This window comes from Monosiga brevicollis, genomic scaffold (genome assembly GCF_000002865.3).
Source record: "Monosiga brevicollis MX1 MONBRscaffold_10 genomic scaffold, whole genome shotgun sequence".
Taxonomy (NCBI): domain Eukaryota; class Choanoflagellata; order Craspedida; family Salpingoecidae; genus Monosiga; species Monosiga brevicollis.
Window position 1 is genome coordinate 1,039,560 of NW_001865047.1, and position 20,886 is coordinate 1,060,445.

Sequence of the window (20,886 nt, forward strand, 5' to 3'; positions counted from 1 at the left end):
TGCTGCGATCCTTGTCGTTTAGCTACGTTGGCGTTGCTGTTTGATTTCATTTTTTTCGCGCCGAGAGGGTCCTGCCACCGCCGCTGCCGTCCCTCGACTGCTTGTTTTTGCTGCTGCATTGCCCCCCTTCCCGCTTCGGCTTTTGCTTTTGCTTTTGCTTCTGCTCTTGGCTTTGCTTCTGGTTGTGTCGCATCTTGTTTTATCTCTCTTGTGGAGGTTTTTGGCCTGATCAACAGCCAGATCAAGTTGCCGCTCGTTTGTATCTCTCTCTCTCTCTCTCTCTCTCTCTCTCTGTCTCTCTCTGTCTCTCTCTCTCTCTCTCTCTCTCTCTCTCTCTCTCTCTCTCTCTCTCTCTCTGTCTCTCTCTCTCTCTCTCTCTCTCTCTCTCTGTCTCTCTCTCTGTACAGCTCTCTCTCCCTCTTGTGTCTCCGTGTCTCGTGTGTGTACCAGTTGTCGGGGTGTTGCTTTCCTCGGGCTGGAGTACATCTTGATTGGTCGCTGAAGCTGTTGTCTTGGCTGCTTTCAACTCCCCGAACCACTTGCCACTTTCACCTTACCACCTTGCATTGTTATTGTTGCCCATGTCGCCGTCGTCGTCGCTGCTCGTGCCCCCCGGGGCTGCGACTTCCGCTGCTTCGGCCTCGCTCACCGTTTCCGTGCCTGACCCGCAACAGAGCCGACCTCGCTCGCTCAGCTTGCGCCTCTCGGGCTCGGCCACTTCCGAGCCCATGGCCATCCCGCAAAAGGCCAACCATGCCCGCAACTCGAATGCCCTCGGCGACGATGATCAACCCATCTCCTGCAGCTTACCCAGCAGCATGCCGTCCCCGGCCCTCCCTTCCTTCACCACCTCCTCCCCACACCAGACGTCGGTGATGAGCTTTTTCGACAACCTTTTCCCCGCCTCCCGACGCTCGCAACAACCGCCCCAACAACCCTCGCCTCCCTCAATGACCCCCTCCACCGTCTCCTCCACCCACGGATCCCCCGTGCCCCCTCCCGCCCTCATCTTGCCCCAAAACGCCACCACGGGCGCCTCCCCCAGCACCGACTTTGATTCACCCACCTACAGCAACATTCCCTCCCCACGCCCGACGCTTCAGGATCTTGTCGTGGCTGGTGACGCCATGCGTGCCGCCGGGACCCTCAAGCCCTTGCCCTCCAACCCCTCGAGCAGGCGCGGCTCACTCACCCGCGCCGCTCAAAAGAAGGACTCGGAGGAGAACGCCATGTCCTGGGTCATGAGTGCGTCGGGCCTGATGGCTTAAAAACCCATCTCATTGCCTCGCGCACTGTGTGTGTATGTTCCAAATCTGTTTGTGTCAAGGGTGAGTGGGCCGTGCCCACCATCACTTCGAGATGCCGAGTTTCCATCTCCCTGTCCATGTTCTTCCTGGCTTCGGGGCTGTCTCTAAGGACAGCATCAACGTTTGCCGCTCGAGTCTTTTGCATCGTTGCTCTCTCGCTTCGCCTGGCCCGCTGCCATCTGTTTACCGTTGTTTTCATTTTTTTTTTCTGTTTTTCCTTTTTTTCTTTCCTTTATTCTTGTCATTGCTTTTCTGCTTGGCCGGGGTGTCTTGACGCAGTTTGCTGCGGCTCCCTGCGTATCCGATCAGCTCAATTTTTTTTTTTTGGGCTGCTTGGATCTCAGCCCCAGCGTCCACCCTTGGCGGGACCAGACGCTGGTGACCATTCCCATTCCCATTGGGTGTTGTATGTCTAGATAATTTTTTCTTTTTACCGGCTTGTATTGTTGTGCTTTGATATGCTGAGCGTACCTTTCATCCGATTGTTGACCGGGCTGTTGGTATACGCGCTGCCAACAACTCTCCTGTCCGCCCACTTGGTCACTAATGCCAATTCGTGGCTTGTCTGCGTCGTTCTCGGCAGCACAAATTCTTCCCTTTTTTAAACTTGCGTTCATTTTGCAAGCTCCAGTCTTGATCAGGACTGCAGTGGGCGGATGCTCCTTTGCCACGTTCTGGGCTCTCTTTTGCCAGCCACGCCAGCTGCCAGAAAGTTAAATCGAATTATATGTTTTATAAACCCTCGCACGCACGTGCGCTTTTCCGAACAGCGTATTCGGGTACTCTGACTCCTGCCATTTTGTCTCAGCATCACAATAACACGGGTACAAGCACCTGCACGGGCAGAGATACAAGTGCCGAGGCACTCACAGGCAACCGCAGGATCAAGTGCCCTCCCATAAGCGGAAGAAGGGTGCAAGCTTCCACAATTATGCAAAAAACAAAAAACAAAAACAAAAACAACAAAAATACAAAAAATACAAATTCATCTTACATGTTAGAGGGGTCAATAATTCATGTTATCTGCTGCCATTTTTATTTTGGCGCTGCGAGGCGGTCTTGATCGTGCCCGGGACAGCGTATATGTGGACAGGATGAGGGTGGTAGTGGTGCACAACAAGGCCAAGCATGAGGTGCGCGGGCGCAGAGCTGTTGTGGTCGAGGCATGGGTGGCGGTATTCCCTGCCCATGGGATGGATTCTCGTCCTGTCTGACGGCTAACTGCGGCTTCTAGCTGGAACTTGACGCTCAAGCAACGGTCGCTGACCTTCAACAGCTGGTGAGTGGCCCGTTTCGGTGGTCGCTGCGCGATACGTTTTGACCTCATCGATTGAACTGGCGGGATGGTTGATGTCAGGTCTCTGAACAATTGGGTGTTCCACCGCAAGCACAGAAGCTTGTGCACAAGGGCAAGGCCCTCAGCGATCCAGACCAAACCCTTGCTGCTGCCCGCCTCAAAGATGGAGCCAAGCTGATGCTCATTGTCAAAGGGGTACGTGCATGTGATACAAGCGCTTGGGGCGCGAAGCTACGCCCAGTGGCTCACCTCGAGGTTTGGTCTGTCAAATTCATAGCTCTCACCGGAGGAGGAAGCCCAAATGGCTGCTGTTGATGCCCTGGCCGCCAAAGTGCAGGCGCATTACGGTAAGAAGTTCTCGAGCCGAGCGCTGAAGTGAGCTGTTTACCTGCTTGTGACAAGAAATGATGGCTAACCAGGTGACGCAATGTGGCCAACAGATGGACTGGGGGATCTACGTGGGCGGCACGATAGCATCGAAAAGGTGTGGCCATGTGCAAGGTGTCCCTCTGTTTTGCAACCGCGTTTGAGTCCATGGTCTCTCGAACTCACGGTCAGCAATCCAACAGGGGTTTCTCGAGCGTAAATTGGCTCTAGAGGAGACACCGGTTCTTCATCGCAAGGTAGCGCCGGCTGCGCGATGCTTTGGTGTCGTGGCTTGGAGAGCTGTCACGGTCCCTGCGTTATGGTGGCGGTGGTAGGTTTTGGGCCACGTGGAAAAAATGGTGCAGACTCTGGAGGCACTTGATGCATTGGTATGGCAGCCCATCTCGGTCCATCTGGTTTAATACTTGTCGTTCCCAAGCTCGGTCGTTGCATTGGCCATAATGATACTCATCCTTTTACTATAATTGCAGGACATCACAAAAGACATGGCAGATGCTCGTGCGCGCCGAAAGCACCTGATTGCCAGAATTGAGGTATGGCGGGCAGGGCTTCAATACACGGTCCAAAGCGTTGCGAGCCCAGCTCACACACTTTTGTGTGTTGCACTGAGCTCTGCAGGGCTATCTGCGAGAGGGCGACGAGTTGGCGGCGGCCTACCTGCGCCTCAAGGACAACATCGAAGCCAACGCCTTTCCCTGGTGTTCCGCCAACTGAGTCGGGGGACACTTGGACCTTCTTGTTCCTGTCATGTCTTACAACCCTCTTCAGCATTCCAACTGGCCCGCGGCCTTGACGCTCGATTATATCAATCGAGAAGCTTTGGTTTTTTTTATGAGTGGAAGCAGATGCAAATATAGAGACGTCGGGGCGTTGGGGCAGTGAAGTGTGCAAACGGTCTGGGACATTGAGACACAGGAACGTACTGTCGTAGAGACATCAAATTTGCCGCTGACCGAGACGAAGCGACGCAGAGCGAGCTATACCCTAACGTCGGCCATACAGCCGGTCCGCAAAGAGCAAAGTATAGGAATTCTAAAATTACCACATGTAGTGAGGCAAGGGTGATAAAGCTTAGAGAGAGAAGAGAGAAAGGAAAATTTTTATGCCCACTCCCCCACTCCACGCTCCTCCCTGTGTTACTTTCTATTTTTTTTGGGAGCAGGAGCGCGTGGCGGGCCCGGCACCGATTTGGTCATGATGGCGGTGGTATGGGTCATGTGGCTGTGGGCTGTGGGCTGGGTTGTGAGCGGGGTGGTGGGGGAAGAGGCGCAGATTTTTGTGGACGAGGTGGGCGACTTGCATTTGGAGGCAGCGTCAACCAACTCGAGTCGGGTGTGGCTTGGATCGACGGATCTGGGGCAGGAGCTGGCTACGCTGCGCGCGGCGGTGGACGAGCTGCGAGTGGAGAATGCGCGGCTGCGCGCGGAACAAGTTGCTTTGCGCCAGGCTGCCCGCATGACGGGCTCTTGGTGGTTTCGGCACCTCTATGACCAGGGCAGTATACCAATACATGCCATTTACGATGGCAACATGGGCTTTGCCGTGGCGGCCGCGGGAAACCTCGTGGCGGTGAGCGCTCCCAAAAACAACATAGCAGCGGCGAATGCGGGACTTGTGCACGTGTACAGACGTTACCCGGACGGGTCGTTTAGTCTCATGGTCAACCTGTTCCCACCCAACGCTCAAGTCGGCGATGAGATGGGGTTTGCGCTGGCCATGGATACACGTGTCTTAATCGTTGGCGCGCGCACCGATCGACAGCTTGAGAACAATGGCGCATTCTGGGTGTTCGCCATTTCGAACGACGGAACGAGTCTCGATTCTAACCCGCTTCAATTTGTGGAAGGCCCCCTTTCCATCGGTCTGAACTTTGGTCGGTCTCTCAGCTTGAGCGGTGACCTGTTGGTGGTTGGCGCACGTTGTGATCCTGATAACCTGCCCCCGCCCGACTGCCTCTTCCTTTACCATCGTGGATCCAGCGGCGACAATTTTGTATTCGTCAAGGCACTCTCCGCCTCTGCCTTCCCTTCAAGCCGAACCCTTTTGGTCTCGTTGGCCCTGTCCGGCACCCGACTAGCTGTCGCAACCCTGAGCGAGACACCCGGCAATTCCCTTGATGGGGCCGCATATATTTTCCACCTGGACACGACCGTGTTGGCGAATGCGAGTCTGACCTGGCAGGCCACTCTCTCCAGCGACGAGCCAAACGACCTGTTTGGACGCAGCCTATGTTTTGTCAACGAGATTTTGCTCATTGGCGCACCCGCGCAGGGTGACCACGTTGGCAGAATCTTGGCCTACGCTCCTTCGTCAAGCAACGGCGACGGTTTAGAGGCCCCATACGGTTACGTCGGCGAGCTGGCCAATCCCGGCCAAATGGATTTTGCTCGCTTCGGCATGGCCATGAGCACCCACCTCGACACACTCTACGTCTCAAGTTTTCAGCGCCATCCAAACGGCACCATGAGCGACACAGGGCACATCCACATTTTTTACCCTTGAGCAGCGGCGTGTAGTCATGGTTAGCTTGAGAATGTGCCACTCATCCCCTTTCTCGTCGTCTCTGCATGACCACAAGCCTCGAGAGCAAGAGTGCGTGCAGTCCATCAGTTCAGCTGAATTGATTTTTCAAAAAATAAAATTAAAAGCCGCCACTAATAGTGATAGTAGCCCATTCCCTTGTTACCCTGCGATGCCTCTTATCTCATGAAGCTCTCCTCTCGCCCGTCCGCCTGGTTCTGGCTCTGGTCTTGAGTTCCAAATCACATACCCCAGCCTGATTCGTTCTGATACGCTGACTCGTCTTTTTCCTTCCCTCTGTTCTCTATTCGTTTGTGTCTCTGTAGTTTTCTCTCAAAACATGTGTTTCTCTGACTCTCTTTGCAGTTCTTTGATCAACTTGAACTTCTACCTCGCTTCTCCTTGCACATCTCTGCCTTTACCTCTTGTGTCCGTCTCTGTCTCTATCGCTGTTATTCGGAATTTTGGGTTCAAGCATTTGCTGCTGCTGACGGGTCGATACAGCTGTTTCGAGGCGCTCGCGGCTGCTGATGGACGTCGGACCGACCAAGGGGTTGAAGGGGAAGGGGGTCAAGCTGGGTCGGTGGGGGGGGCGGGCGGGGGTTTGGTGCTTGTGCTCGAGGTGGGCGCCGATTGGAGCTTGTTCATGCTAGCGGGACCAACTCCGTGACATCGGCCGGTCGTTCCTCGTGTTCCTGGTCCGGCGCAATGCTGGGACTGGAACACCTCCCGGACGAGCTCTTCACAGCCTACGTACGCACCTTTTTCCTCTTGGACCTCCCCTCTGCTGGCTGCTGGCTTACTGGTTCGACCCCGGATAGATTATCCCCCACCTGACCTACGAGGACTGCCTTCGGCTCAAGCAGGTGTCTCGTCGGTATTATAAGGTATGCGCCTGCATGCAGTTGTTCTTGGTCGCCAAGCACGGCACAGACACCTTTTCATCACACTCGTTCTCTCATCTGGTTTCTGTTTTGACACTTCACGATGCGCCTGGTACCCGCAGCTGATCCAACGCTTTCAATGGCTGCAGGCACTGCGATGGCGAGATCACTGTCGCGTATGACCATCCGGCACGCAACGCTCACAAGTCGTTCAAAGCCGCCATCGTCTCGTGCTCATAGCCTCTGTTCTTGTTGCTTGGCCTTGCCTCTTGCTCATCCAGCATGATGGGCTCTGGGAAAAGTGTTGGAAGGACGTCTACCACGAGCAGCTCCAGGTGTGCGGGTGCACCCGGCGAATTGTCGCACGCTGCAACTTGCTCACCGCGCCTTGCCACCGGTCTCACCTATTTCCCACACCGCCACCTCTTGTTTCGTGTGTAAACGATCAGATTGATAGCCGGCAGCTCATGTGGTATCTCGATCACACGCGGCCCCGTTTAACAGTGTTCCAACAAGTCTTTGTCAAGGTTCGAGTCTTCACGACGAGGCTACCACACCAGAACCGCGTCCATTTTTCAATTCATGTTCCACTCATGGATTAATTTCTAGGCTGCTCAGATGGGCCATCTCAACGTGCTCAAAGAAACCTGGCGGCGCTGGTCCACGCACACTTCTCCCAACGAATTTCTGCTCATGCTCACAATCCAGGTTCGCTCCTCTTGTGAGAGCCTCCCTCCAATCTCGACGGGCAAGAGCGCTTCTTGAAAGACTCGCTGTTTAACTTGAGTCATACCCATTGATATTGCTTTCCCTTCTCCCTCGCGTTTGCCTGGCACGCGACCCATCAATAGGTCGCCACGCGACATGCGTGTGCTTCCGGTCGCGTCTCGACCATGCGCTGGCTGCTTGACCATTTCCGGGAGCAGGTCGACAACTACGGTGTCATGGTGAGCCAGTGCCCTTGTCAAAAGCTGTACCCAGCTGCCCAGATGTCCATCTGGTCGGCTCATTTCTCGCCGTGTAGGACAATTGGGACTTTGTTTGCGCGTCTGGTAATGTCACAGCGCTCAAGCTCTGGATGGAGTACCATCAGCTTGACCAGGTACAACCCCCTCTGGTCTTGCTGCTTGCTCACCGCACGCGTCTCACATCCCCGTCTTTTGTCACTGGCGTGGGACCACTGTCGTACCAGGACTCGCTGGCTCTGCGCAACTGGTTTCCTCTCATGGCGGCTGCCAACCGAAACCGGGTGGCTGTGGTCAAGTACCTGCTGGACAAATTTGAGGTGTGCCTCGCTCCTCGTATGCGGCACACGACATGTTATCCTTGGCCGGCCGGGCCGCTTGTCCTCTTCAATGCTTCTTTCTCGCTCCAAGGCTCAAGAATTTCTCGGCTTGTTTTGGGCCCTTTTGTAGGTGGAGCCCGAGGTCTTTGCTTTTATCTTTCAACACACTCTTCGTACCCTGGTCCAGCGTGGGAATACCATGGTTAGTCTTTGAGCTAGCCCAAAGAGGCCTTTCACTTGATCTCACGCTTGTTGATGCGATGGCAGGTGCTGGAGCTCTTGCTTCAAAGAGCAGGGGGAGTTTCGCTCGACTTTTTTGGCCGCACTACCCAAGGTTTGTAGTAGCTTGGCGTGAGGTGAGGTAATCCTGATGCAAACTTATTGGCCATGTCTTGACTTTGCTTTGCAGGTGTATCCAATATCCTTCTCTACTGCGTCAATCATCAAGCGCTGGACGCCATGCGTTTATTCCATGCTCTCTATCGAATCAACCACGACGAATGTGCGTAGGCATGCACGAATGCGTCCTCCTCAAAGGCATGCGAGCATGGCTCGCTGTGCTAGCGACTGCTTTTGCCTTGCTGACTGATCACCTGTCCACGCGACCCTTCAAGTAGTTTTGCTTGAAAATTGCCACTTGCTGCAGCGGTGCATGGCCAAGCCGTCGCTTCGCATGATTCAATTCTTTGTGGAGGACCTTGCGCTTCCAGTACGGTCTTGCGATGGCTTGGCAATTTGGCACCCGGGGGCTCGAGTTGCTTGATTTTTATCAATATGAACCTGACCTGCTTTTCTCTCCTCGCTAGGTCGAGGTGTGGCAACGCTCCATTGTGCGAACAGCTTCTGCAGCTCACGCGGACGACGGAGCCTCCGACTCGGAAGAGGAAACGACGACGCTGCTCGAGATGCTTCGCCAGCAGGCTCATACCCACGCACACGTGTACAGCTATGTGCGCTCATTCCTGGATAGCGGTGTGCGTGCCGAGCTCCAAGAGCAGCAACAGCAAGCGCTGGCCGAAGGCAATGCGGCCCTGGCTCCACCCCGGCGCCCGCGCTTACCGAGGCAAGTGGATGCTCGAGGCCGGGAAGATGAAGACTTGGAGGAGGAGCACGACGTGCCAGAGCATGAAGATGCCGAAGAGGCCGAGCGGGAGGATGACATTGTAGACGAGGCCAGCAGTGAGCGTGCCCGTCGTCGCCGTCATTCGGACGCCGCTTGTCCATCAGAAAAACGCACAAAGCATCGTTGATGCAGATCTAGTGCTGCAAAGCATTGTTATAACTTGTTGTTGTTGTTGTTGTGTTTTAAAAGGCGATTTAAGTGATCCTTCTGACTGATCTTTTTTTTTTTTTTTCTTGAGGTCTTTTCTGAGAAACTCAATTTGCGAGGGTGACGAGTGCTCAGAGCCCTCTTCTCGAGGAATGAGCAGATGCGCCGGGCTGCGGGTGGGCTTGGTGTGTCGTCAGCAAGCCAGCCATATCGGTGGCCTCACGCTGCAACACGACTCGAGGAAAGCGAAAGTGGCAGGGGAAGGCCTCACGGTACACTTGCACGGGGAGGAGTTGATTGCGAGACCATTGGCGAACCGTCAGCTCGGGCAACTGGCGCAACATCGGGTACATGTCCTGAGAAAAGGGGTTGCGCGGTAGGAGCATCGCACAAGTGAGCATGGTTGCGTACTTGGAGCTCAAGCAAGCTGTTTGAGGCGGCGTTACCCACCCAAGAGGCATGCCTCAGGAGAACCGGCAGGGTGCCTTCAGGGTTTTGAAGCATGCGATGGACCAACGTCTGCTGCACGTGCCGATGCCAGCGCGGCACGTCCAAAAAGTCAATGATGCCGTGCAGCTGGAGCAAGTCAACGAGGGTCATCTCGCGCAGGGTGGCTGGTGTGTGGCGGTAGAGGGTGAGGAGGAGGCGAAGCTGGTCTGGTTGAATAAAAGTTTCAAGGTCATGCCGATCGCTTTGTCCAGGCATGCCTAAGAGCGTGATCATGTTGTGCAAAGTGGTGCTATCGCGTAAGAGACGGCGAGGGATGTGGAGGCCATGGATCGCAATGCGCCAAAAGCGTAGCGTTGGGCTTGCCGATCGGCTAGAACAGCTACTTGATGAGGTCGAGGATCGGGACAGAGACGGCGACCGCGAGCCCGAGACACCAAAGAAAGGGCGGCGACGTTCCAGCCGACGGCGCATCTTGAAGTGGCAGAAGAGAAAATAGGGTGGATGGCAAGCAATGGCAAAATGTAGCAACCCCAAAGTACGATATCCAGGCACGGGGTGGTAGTGTGGGAGCACAAGACTCTGCAGAAAATGCATCGCGTGATGCTGTTGAAGGGCTTTGTAGAAGCGGTCGTTGCAGAGTCACCCACTCAAGCTGTGGACGGGTGATGCGGCACAACATCAAAGGCCAACACAACTCGAGTGAGACTAATTTGGCGCGACATGAGCGAGACGAGCGAGCCGCCTGGAGACACTTGCGCTGGATGGCTTGCATAGAGCAGTCGAGTGCCGCATCGAGCTCTTCGTTTCGTGCTCTTGAGCGTTTTTTTAAGCGACTGGCTGCCGTTTCCCCGAGTTGGCAGCATCTCAATCTTCCGCCTGATGTCGCTGATGGCGACTGCCATTTGTGTGTGTGTGAGCGTGCATGTCTGCGTGTGTGTGTGTGTGTGTGTGTGTGTGGAGGCATCGATCGGTGTCAGGCACTTTTCAAACCATGGTCCGCAGTTTGGCTGCCCGTAAGAGATGTCGTAGTGAGATGGATACTTATTGTAGAAGTAATAAGCATATAAAACTTATCTCATGAAGATTTGCTTCAGCTTTGAGTAGAAATATGATGACTGCGCAACTTGCACAAGGTTCGGATCAGGTTCGTTTCCAGTTTTGCTGACAACTGAACCCGGAAATCTAATTCCAGGAGGTATAATTCAGGATCTTGTCTTTCATGTAAGTATTTTACTTACGCTTTTGCTCTCTGTCTCGTTTTCTTTTTTTTTCTCGGCGCGCACACACACACACACACACACACACACACACACACGTGTGTCAGGGAGAACCAACGGCAGCGGCGGAGAGCAAATGCGCAGATACCAGCTGGTGTGAGGGCCTCCAGGGGGGGGGGGGGGGGGGGTAGCCCTGTCCGGCTTGCTGCGTGTGCGTTGTTATTTCGAAAAGGCTGAGTTCGCGAGCGAGCGAGTGAGCCTCAAGAGTTTACAGCGCCGGGCTCGCACGCCCTCAGCTCCAATTATTGGTCGCTCTGCGGGTGCAAACACATCGCAGCGCCCTTTCTCGCACAGAGACACGATCATTACGGGCTTGCAGCTGGCATTGTAGCCGCCTGACCCAAAGGTCGTGCCAGGATGCGGCGGCGATCCAGCACAACAGCAGCCGCTGCTGGAGATCGCGAGCCTCGTCAAAAGGTCCAGGTTGCGCACAAGGTATGTCGGGCCGACGCACGGCCTTGTCCTCAGCTTGATGACGGCTGCTGAAATTGATCGACGCCATGCTCGTACGATAGGAGGGCCATCTGCTTAAGCGTGGCAAAAACACCAACTCGGCCTGGCGCCGGCGCTACCTGATTCTGTTTGACAGCATGATCGAGTATCGACGCTCACAGCGGGACGCCGACCCAGCTGGTTAGCAATAGACGCGGCGCTGCGTCGGTCACTCCAGATGCAGATTCACTAATGTCTCGTGTCTCACTCAACCCTACAGGTACCATTCAGCTCAAGGGCGCGCGCCTCAATATCTCCAAGACCCCCGATCCATCCATGGATCTGCTGGAAATATCCTCACCCTCGCAGGTTGCCACGGCATCCATGCTCCCTCGCAGCTACATGTGTCAGGACGAGCACCCTCATGCCGCCTTTTTACCGCCAACGCGTGGGTGTATACTTTAGGCACGCATGTATCTGCTGCAGGGTGGTCCACTCCTGATTCGCGAGTGGGCCCAAGCCATCAGACAGCAAATTGCGCTCTTACCTTCTCGTACGGTCGAACCGTTTCTGCTCAAGCACCTGTGCGGGTGGCAATCGTACGGCAGGTTTTTTTTTTTAGTTTATTCACAACTCTTTCCTTGCATGCCGGTAGCGGGTGACGCGAGCGCGAGTGCCTCCTCCTACCACGCTGACACAAATTCGATGATCCTTGTCGAAGCCAAGCCATCCGCCGCCAGCGAACCCGTCAACCTCGGTGCGTTGCCCTGTCGTGCGCAGCCGCCACCAATGACTTCACGCTCCACGTTCTCATCAGCTTTGCGCCCTTGACTATTAAACTGCTTCTCAGGCACGCGCGCCGGTGGTCAAGTCGTGACACACCTCACAGACCTAAAACGGGGCTGGCTGGAAAAACAAGGCATTGGCTCGCGAACCTGGATCTGGCGCTGGTTCATCTTGCGCTACGGCCGCATCGACTATTTCGCCAGCCAAGAGGATGCCCGGGACCAAAAGATGCTTGGCTCTATCGTGCTGGCCGAAGGCGCCAGTTTTTGCTACCCGCATCCCAAGCGACCCGAGCTCTACTGCCTGGATGTGCGTCGCGTCGCTTCGTGTCCTCCTTGATCCCGGCGATCCATCCGGTGTACCTCATACCCAATTCGTGCTGTGCAGATATCATCACCCGTGCAAGGCCGCGTCTTTCACCTGCGTGGGCGCTTTGTCGATGTGAAGGAATGGCACGAAACGGTGGGTCGCCCAAACATGCACGCCGCTGGAGCCCGTGTTCTTTTCTATACTCCTAGGCCAATTTCCATGTTCTTCCGCTGATGTCCTCGCATGACCTTTCGGTACCTGGTACCTTGGGCTTACCCTTGTCGGTTATTAGATCAAGCAGCGCCACGCAGACGAGCGACCACCCATGGCCATGGTACAGGCGAGCAAGGGGCATTCGGCCATCGGCGTGAGCACCAAAACCCTGCTTCCGCCTTCTCAGCGAGATGTGTCGGCAAAAAACAGCAAACTCGGTGACATTGTGCGCAAGCTGGCCTCGAGCGAGCGCATGTGTAAAATGTTCTGTGGGGGTGCCGGCTGCCAATATTGCGGTGATCTCGAGCGTTGGCTGCACAACGGTGCGCATGAACCCATGACCCCCGACCTCCCCAACCTACTTTGGCGCTTGTCTGCTTGCGGCACACGCTCAACCTATTGTCATCACTCATCGGGGGCTTCCCAGATCAAGCCATACCAGGCATCTTCTCAACTTGGATTACGAACGATATTCTGGCCCTGGCCCGCCCAACGCAGCGCGGGGTAGACGAGTTTGGCCTCCTTGACAAATTGGTGGAGAGTCGCGTGCGCGTTCTTATCAATCTCGAGGACCACGGCGAACACGCCAACTGCGGCCAGGTGCGTTCAACGTGTACATACTTTTTTTTTTGTTTTTGTTTTTTTGTTTTTGTTTTTACGGCTCCGATAATTTCTGCTTGACCCAATGGCCTCTGCAGGGCAACTTACCGGGCGGGTTCAGCTACGACCTTGACGCCTTTGCCGCACGTGGTGTGGCCGTGCACCTTTTTGGCTGGGCTGATTATGGTGTGCCCTCCATGCAAACGGCGTTGACAATGGTTAAGGTGGCTGCACAAGCCCTGGATCTTCAAGTCGCGGTGGCCGTGCACTGCCACGCCGGTGCGAGTCCTGTCTAAAATGCCTTTTTCACCGCAGCTCTACAACCTGTCTGCATGGCGCCTCGTAACAACCTGACTCATGTCGATAGGGCTGGGACGCACGGGCATGCTTATTGCGTGCATCCTTGTCTACGTCCTCAAGGTCCGCTTCAAAGTCTTGTCATGCAAGTGTGCCCCAGCAACGAAACATGTTCCAAGCTCACTTGATTCTGGTGTTTCGTGGCTGTTTGCTTCGCGTTTGTAAAGTATACGGCTGAGCAAGCGATTGCGTTTGTCCGCCTCCGACGTCCGGGCTCAATTCAGACGGGCGAGCAGGTGGGCGTGCTCAATGCATGATGACGTAGCATTGGCCGCAACATTCCTTACGAGCGCGGCGCAACGGTGCGGTGCAAGGATAGGTGCGCTTCGTGCGCGACTTCTGGCTCTATTTGCGACCACTGCAGCTTGTCTATCCACGAACGTGCGTCGAGGGCTGTGTAGAGCACTTTGCTCATACGGCGCCAGCCTCGAGTGCGGCCAGCGGAGAGGAGGGTGCTAACACATTGCGAGCTGTGGAAGTCAATGGTGACGGTCCCAGCTTGCGAACGTTTGTGAGGCAGGCAGCACAGCTTCACGGTGCCGATGACCAAGACCAGGTCTGTGCCTTGCCTCGGGAGGAACCTCATCAGGGAAGGGGGCGCTTTTAAGGTATCAACATGTCGCTGTGGCTCATGGCAATATGCTGGTCCATGACCTTGCGTGAACATCTGTATGTTAGGAGGTCAAATTGCCGTTGCTCTCGGCTGTGTACGGCTCGGTGCGTGCCGCCTGCGGTGACCTGGACGCAGAGGCTCTGGCAGCCGAGCTAAATCGGTATGTGCATTGGCCCTGCAAAGCGTCATTGCGAGCGCACGGAACTGCAAAGGCTATTCTTGCTTATCGGTCTCGCACGCGTGTAGGTTTTGCCGAAGCGTACCCAGCCCCGAGGATATGGAAGTGCTGCGGACGCTAATGGAGCATGCCAATCAAGACTTTTGGGTTCCGTGGCGGGGGGTGGATTTGGCGCAGACGTTGTGGCTGCTGGAGGTCTGGCTGGCGCAGCTGGGTCAAAGCCCGCTGTCGTCGGAGCAGCTGGAGGTCTTGGAGGATGGCCGCTTCTCGTCATTAGATTTACCCAACCGACAGCTTTGGGCTGTTTTCTGTACGCTGTGGGCCGCGTCACAGGCCCTTGAGCCCTTGGCCCTTCTCGCAGGCCTTTGGCTGGGTGTGCCACTAGAGGGGGCTGCGCTCGCTTCAGAGGTCAAGCAAGTTCAGTCAAACCTGCGGCAGGCATCAGCTCCGCTGGCTCATCCCCTTTTGGAGGAAGCTCCTGTGCGGTATCGCGCAAAAGCCAGTGAGCCTTCCTCATCCAGTGAGGTGTGTGTGTGTGTGTGTGTGTGTGTGTGTGTGTGTGTGTGTGTGTGTGTGTGTGTGCATTGCTTGACATTCTTGTTTAGCCCAAGTCCCGCACTGCATCGCCGAGTTTCTTGCTTTGGGGCTTTTGTGCGCGGCCCATGTCTCATTTATTGGTCTGCTTGATAGTTTGAAACGCTTGGGGTCGTGCAACATGGGATACAGCAGCTGGAGCTGGTTCTCAGGGTCCTGGTGGAGACCGTGTGGCCAGTGGGCGAGGTGCCGGCATGGGTGCCAGGCTCAGAGCTCGTCAAGACGGCAGACGCAGAGCCAGACAGATTCGGTGCTGGTGAGGCGGCAGGGCGGTCGCGGGCCGTTGCACATGAAGTGGAGCTGGTGGATGTGTTGCCTGGGGGTGAGGCTGGCGCGGTTGGTGATGCCAATGGCGCGTCTGCGAGCCTCGGCTCAGACGCCGACTTGCTGGATAACGATGGCCCTCTCGGCCCGAATGCACCCGGTCTGGAGGAGGACGACGACATGGCGCCGTTGGAGGATTACTTTGTTGGCCTGGACGTCCGTCTGTGAGTCTGCAGCAGTTTTATTAGAGAGGAAAAGAACCTGAACAAAATCGAATGATGAATGCTATAACATGTGCTTCGGGAAAGGGTCTACGCAAGGGTGAATTTAACTGGCCTCACGGCCACACACGGTGCCGCGAGTTGTCGTTGGTCAGCCTCTAACGTTGTACCCGCCTCTATGCACCCGGGCACGACAAGGAACGCTGCATGCAACCGCTGAATACCTCACAAATCGTAGTTCGTATGGGGAATTCGACGCTCGTCTGCAGATTCGAACAAACATGATGACAGTTCGCTGTTCATAACATGACATGATGACGCTGTTCATAACATGACATGATGACGTAAAACGAAAAACAAACAAATAAAAAAATCAAGGACTTTTGAGAAAAGTGACGAAGGGGGGGGGATGCTTTGATCGCATTTCTCACACTGCCGCTGGCTCGTACGATCTCAATTCACCCGTTTGCCTGCCACTGAACCCGCGGCACTGCCGTTCTCTTACAGAGTCCTTCATGATGAGCGTTGCTCCTCCAGAGTCTCCTGAACTGAGCGTTGCCGAGCGCTTCGCTGCTGTTCGACAGCGGATCGAGCCCGGCGACGACGTCCAGCTTGCAATTGAGCGCCACGCGATCGTGCGTGAGGTGCTCCTCGCTCAGGACCTTGTCGTGGACACGTTTCTCACGGGCTCCTGTGCGCGCAACACCGCCATCAAGCCGTTGCACAACGTTGAGATGTTTGCCGTGTTCGAGCCCCGTGGCGACGAGCACGACGCCCTCTCCGAGGCACGCGACCTGATCAACCAGTTTTGCAACGTCCTCAAGCGCGACCTTCCTGACCGCCTGCCGATTGAAGAAGTCAATCTTCAGGGGCGCTCCGTGAGCATCCTCTTCACGGACACCAGCCTCAGCATCAATGTCGTACCTTCTTTTGCCGACGGTGACACGTACAAGATCCCGGACCGCGCCCTCGGCGGCTGGATCGCCTCAAACCCCAAGGCTGCCAAGGCCGCTACCGAAGAGGCCAACGAGCGTAGCGGTGGCCGCCTTGTGCCACTCATCAAGCTGGCCAAGCGCTGGAACCAGTTCGCGGGGGAGCGTTCCCGCTTTTATAAGAACGACCAAGAGCAAGTTCAGCACTTCCCCGAAGGCCAGGAGGTACCCCAGGGCTGGCGCCTGGTCAAGCCCTTTAAGAGCTTCCACCTCGAGGTGCTGTCCGTCACCTTTTTCAAAGCGGCCCCGGCCGAATCAGAGCGTCGCAACTTTGCCATTTTGTTGATGGCCTTGTACCAAAACTTTATGCTCAACATCGCACCACCGGGCATGGCGGGACAGTCTCTCAACGCCTACTTGATGGGCGCGGCTGGCCAGCCGAAGCACCCCTTCCCGGCAAGCGATATCAATCGCCTGGTGATGGAGGCCACCAAGGTTGCCAACGACGCCTGGTTCGATGAGAAGACCAATCCGACCGAAGCGCACCGTTGCTGGCGCTCGCTCTTGGGCGATGTCTACTAGGGCTCGGTCTCCCCTTCTACCACCAAGCTGCTCTCCGTTCTCTCTCTTCCTTCTTCGCCTCTTCATGACACAAACTAGGTCATTAAACCGGTTGTGACGGTGGCCATTCTACAACCTCTCCGACCGCTGCCGCTCCTTGTAAATTGAATCGTCCAGCACCACCGCGGTCTCGGCCCCGTCTTCGCTTCTCTATTCTCAGCCGGCAGCGTTGCCGGTTGGGCATGGAGAGCACCAGAACATGAGCAGGGGGAGGCTTGGAGAAGCATGTGGTGTCGAGGGAGCGAGGGGCAGAGGAGAATCGAGGGTCGAAAGATGTGCCCAGCGTCAGATTAAAAGTCGATCTGACGAGAGTCACCTGCCATCTCAAGGGCGGCACTGACGAGCCTCTAACTGCAACGGCGGCCAGCACTAAATGCAATCGGCAACGTCGACACATACGGCTAAAAACGTGCGCGGGCTCAGGCGAGACCGAAATTTTCAGCTTGCCCCCCTCGAAGAGACAGAATGCACCCGAAAATCGAATCATGAATGCCACCTGCGGATCGGGGAGGCGCAAGTACATGTAAAGGAGATTTCAGGATGCATTGGGAGAACCGTCGTATCCCCATGTCCCAAACCTTGACATGAGGGGTATATTCGGGGTGTGGGGGTGACTTGCTTGTGCAATCAAGGGGGAACATGAGCGACTTTGTCCCGGGGCTTGGCCATGCCACGCTCTTCGTGGTCGACCAATGACGAGAGGTGCACAACAACTGAATGACAGGGGTCAGTTCAAAGCCCTGGCTCCATGTCATTTGACCTGTGGTGACTGTAATTTGAAACAAACCCAGCCTCCCACTGGCAACAACATTGAGCATGCAGTCAGTCAGTCAGGCTTAAAGGCTGAAGAAAAGGGGGTACAAGCGAAGGAGGACACGTACACAAACGTTCTGGGGACACCCCCCAACAGTGCATGATCAAGCACCATCGCAAATGTGTTTGTTCCTTTTCCCTTGGGATGCTGCATCAGCCATGATGATTGTGGGGGGCTGAGCACAGCGGTGTGTGTGTGTGTGTGTGTGTGTGTGTGTGTGTGTGTGTGTGTGTGTGTGTGTGTGTGTGTGTGTGTGTGTGTGCATACGCGCTTTGCAAACACTTGTTTGGCTTGCATGCATGCAAGTTTGCATTTTGGCGCCGAGTCGCAAAAGAACAATGCGTGGCGGGCGGGAGAGGAGCATGTGCGTCGCCGTTTGTCCTTCGGGCAGGCATGGGTGAGGTTTGGGTGAAGGGCGTCATTGTTGGGGGTGCCTCTTGACCAAGCTGATTCTGCAGCAACCCTCGTTGTGAGCGGGACGATTGATCAATCGCCGCCGTCGATGACCGGCATGTGATGCAGAACGGGGTCGTCCCACCTCTGTGTATGCCTTTCTACGCATCGGACATGATTGTGCATTGTTGGAGCGTCGTCGCTAGCATACTTGCTTCTGCTTCAAGTGTGCAGCGTCAACAACGCACCATGCATGCCAACCTTCAGGCCCGTCACCCTCCAGCCCACCTGGTTGCCGTCCCACCTGGCGCGCCATTTCTTTTGAGCAGCTTCACCCAGCCCCGCCTCCTGCTTGTTTGCCCTGTGCGAAACAGGCACGACCCGACACGGCCTAGTCGTTAGCAGGAAGGGGTGAATTGCATTATTTTTCTTTCGGACCCCACTGTCTCCACTGTGCGGACGACGCCCGACCACGGGGATTGCTTCCGTTTCACTCCGCACCTCCGGCACCACCAGTCGCTGCTCGCCTGCTCGCCTGCCGTTCGTCTTGTGCTGAAGCTGCTGGGCATTTGTTTGTTGTGATCATCCGTGTCTCGGCTCGCCAAGGGTCGTAGCTTGCCGCCGTCCGTCAGACTTGTTCCTTTGCAACGCCGCCCGTCCCCGGCAGTCGTCGAGTCCTGCGTGCGACGCTTGTCCCCCTCTTTGCCCAACGCTGCTGGTCGGGTGCTGCTGGTTTCCATGCGTCGCTGCTGTCCACCGGGGCTGATTGCCGGCGAGCCCAAGTTTCCTTACTCATACATCCCAGAGCCCGCCCTTCATTCGACCGCCAAGACTCAAGTTTGCTCACGCTAACGGATCTGCTTTGGGCCATCTTCATTTGCTTCTTGGTCGACCAGTGTCGCCCTCCTCGCTCTTGTGGCGTGCCATCGCACAAGCGAGTGCACCGGGCCTGAGCAAGCTTGTCTGGGCAAGCCGGGACCAGACCTTCGCCGGCCGGCAGCTCAACCCCATTTTATCATGACTCGGCAGTCGATCGACACTGCCGTCCGCCCAAGCGGTGCTGAAGCGACACGGGCCGCAGCGCGACGCAAACTCGACTTTCGTCGCCCGTCCATGGTGTCTACCAAGCCTACCGTCCCTGTCGATGCGGCTAGTGAACGCCCGGTGCCCGTACCGACCAAGATTCGCTCTCGGGAAACCCTAGCGAGTGCCCCGGCTGCACCACGCCCCTCGCGCCGTCGTCGCGTTCTCGCGTCTACTGCCAGCATGTCCGTCTCCTCTGCCAGCGACCCCGAGGCCTCGCGCAAGCCATCTTTGGTGTCCATTTCGCCGGGTATTTCGTCGGGCTACTCCACCGAATCTACCAGTAGCCTCGATGGAATTGCTGATTCTCCGGCCTCGGCCGCTTTTGCATTTGAACGAGCCCATGCTTGCCACTCGGTGGCGCACGGGGGAGTGTTGTTGCCAGACATGATTGACTGTTCGCGTCTGCCGCCAGTGGACGCTCTGGCACAGATGAATCTTGCCGTGCGCCAAGCCCTGGGCCGTGGTAGCTTTGGCACCGTCTGGACCGCTGTCTCCACGTCTCCGGTCTGCAAGCCCGCGAGTCTCTTCGCAGAGGATGCCGTCTCACCTGATGCCGATATCCATTCGCCCCATCGTTCCATCGCCTGCGTGGTCAAGATGGTGGAGAAGCGGCCGGCTAGCGCTCGCCACGGTAGCATGAGCAACTTGCGCCATCGCCATCAGGTGCTGCGAGAGGCGTCACTGGGAATGACCCAGCACCCGAGTCTCCTGGCCTGTCACGGCATTGTCGAAACCAGCAAAAACTACTGCCTGCTGTTGGAGCACGCGGCGCACGGCGATCTTTTTCATGCCATTTCCAGCAACTACTTTAACGGCCTGGATTTTGGCCGACGCACTCGCGACGTGCTGGTTCAGGTGGCCGCGGGTTTGGACTACATGCACACGCGCCTGGGCCTAATCCACGGCGACGTCAAACCTGAAAACATTTTGCTCACGGCTGCGGGAGCCAAACTGTGTGATTTTGGCTCCGTCTTGCCCGTCTTTGCTAGCTCAACGCGGCTCACGGGCTCGGCACCATACACGGCGCCAGAGCTCGTTGCCTGGTATCACGCGCAGCACGCCGAGCCCGTGAAGACACCCTTTGAAGCGCTTCCCGTGTACGACGTTTGGGCGCTGGGTACAACATCCATGACCATGCTGTTTCGCGGCCATCCCTGGCGCACGGCTCGCGTCAACGATCCAGACTTTCAACGTTTTTACAAGCTTGTCATTATGGAGCGCATCGACTTGACCCGCGTGTGCCCAGAACAGAGCCCCTGGTGTTACGTGTCGCGCTCGCTGCTGACGCTGTTGCAAGCCAGTCAGGCAATCCGGCCGGACCAGCGATGCAGCATGGGTGAGCTGCGTCTCATGTTGGAGCGTGTCTGGGCCGTGGCAGCACAGCGTTACGAGGACGGTTTGACGGGTGAGGACGAGGATCCCTACGACACGACGGACATGGGGGTGTTGGCTGAGAAGGCTGTCTTGCGCGAGCTGCAGGCCGCGGCAGCCCAAAACGAGTCATTTACGCCCACCACGGTCACCGCAACAGCTACCGACTATGACGAGGACGGCGTGTTGTACGCGGATGCCGCCAGTGATGGACCCGAGCTGGCAGATGCCGCGACCGAGTTGACTCGCACACCTTCCTCACTGCCCGACCTGCTTCGAAACGCCGATGGTGTGAGCTTGCACTTTGTGGACGATGATGAAATTGTCGAGGCACCTTGCGTGGCGAATCATGAGCCAGAGTACGAGTACGAGGTGCAGGTTGTGTCACCAGCGCCGCGAGTGGCGCATGACACGCTTGCACGCTT

At 56.3% G+C, this 20,886-nt stretch overlaps 6 protein-coding genes across 6 annotated transcripts in view; 5 read left to right on the forward strand and 1 right to left on the reverse strand.

Moving 5' to 3' along the window:
- Positions 1–462: 462 nt before the first annotated feature.
- Positions 463–1,245, forward strand: MONBRDRAFT_37127 (uncharacterized protein; the record flags this gene model as incomplete). Its single annotated transcript, XM_001745803.1, has 1 exon — positions 463–1,245. A coding segment is annotated over exon 1 (663 nt), but the record flags the coding sequence as incomplete, so codon positions are not given.
- Positions 1,246–4,188: 2,943 nt separating this feature from the next.
- Positions 4,189–5,493, forward strand: MONBRDRAFT_25557 (uncharacterized protein; the record flags this gene model as incomplete). The annotated part of the gene is made up of 1 exon (XM_001745804.1): positions 4,189–5,493. One exon carries the CDS (start codon positions 4,189–4,191, stop codon positions 5,491–5,493), a length of 1,305 nt encoding a protein of 434 aa, XP_001745856.1.
- A 726-nt stretch (positions 5,494–6,219) lies between these two features.
- On the forward strand, positions 6,220–8,930 carry MONBRDRAFT_25558 (uncharacterized protein; the record flags this gene model as incomplete). The annotated part of the gene is made up of 13 exons (XM_001745805.1): positions 6,220–6,264; positions 6,333–6,398; positions 6,677–6,730; positions 6,845–6,922; positions 7,005–7,103; positions 7,247–7,342; positions 7,420–7,497; positions 7,588–7,680; positions 7,811–7,882; positions 7,948–8,014; positions 8,090–8,182; positions 8,298–8,389; positions 8,487–8,930. 13 exons carry the CDS (start codon positions 6,220–6,222, stop codon positions 8,928–8,930), a joined length of 1,377 nt encoding a protein of 458 aa, XP_001745857.1.
- A 151-nt stretch (positions 8,931–9,081) lies between these two features.
- Positions 9,082–9,994, reverse strand: MONBRDRAFT_8338 (uncharacterized protein; the record flags this gene model as incomplete). The annotated part of the gene is made up of 2 exons (XM_001745941.1): positions 9,082–9,306; positions 9,401–9,994. 2 exons carry the CDS (start codon positions 9,992–9,994, stop codon positions 9,082–9,084), a joined length of 819 nt encoding a protein of 272 aa, XP_001745993.1.
- A 285-nt stretch (positions 9,995–10,279) lies between these two features.
- MONBRDRAFT_25559 (uncharacterized protein) lies at positions 10,280–16,758 on the forward strand (the record flags this gene model as incomplete). The annotated part of the gene is made up of 18 exons (XM_001745806.1): positions 10,280–10,413; positions 10,505–10,544; positions 11,193–11,310; positions 11,390–11,478; positions 11,575–11,662; positions 11,765–11,866; positions 11,960–12,204; positions 12,283–12,357; positions 12,497–12,740; positions 12,845–13,017; positions 13,116–13,296; positions 13,385–13,437; positions 13,739–13,930; positions 14,053–14,147; positions 14,234–14,360; positions 14,499–14,744; positions 14,856–15,239; positions 15,829–16,758. 18 exons carry the CDS (start codon positions 10,280–10,282, stop codon positions 16,756–16,758), a joined length of 3,516 nt encoding a protein of 1,171 aa, XP_001745858.1.
- A 731-nt stretch (positions 16,759–17,489) lies between these two features.
- The window catches only part of MONBRDRAFT_25560 (uncharacterized protein), a gene marked incomplete at both ends in the record, with an annotated part of 7,256 nt that continues 3,859 nt past the window's right edge, over positions 17,490–20,886 (forward strand). The window contains 3 exons of the mRNA XM_001745807.1: positions 17,490–17,674; positions 17,768–17,975; positions 19,034–20,826. Coding sequence (XP_001745859.1) covers positions 17,490–17,674; positions 17,768–17,975; positions 19,034–20,826 — 2,186 coding nt within the window. The remainder of the gene's footprint in view (positions 17,675–17,767; positions 17,976–19,033; positions 20,827–20,886) is intronic.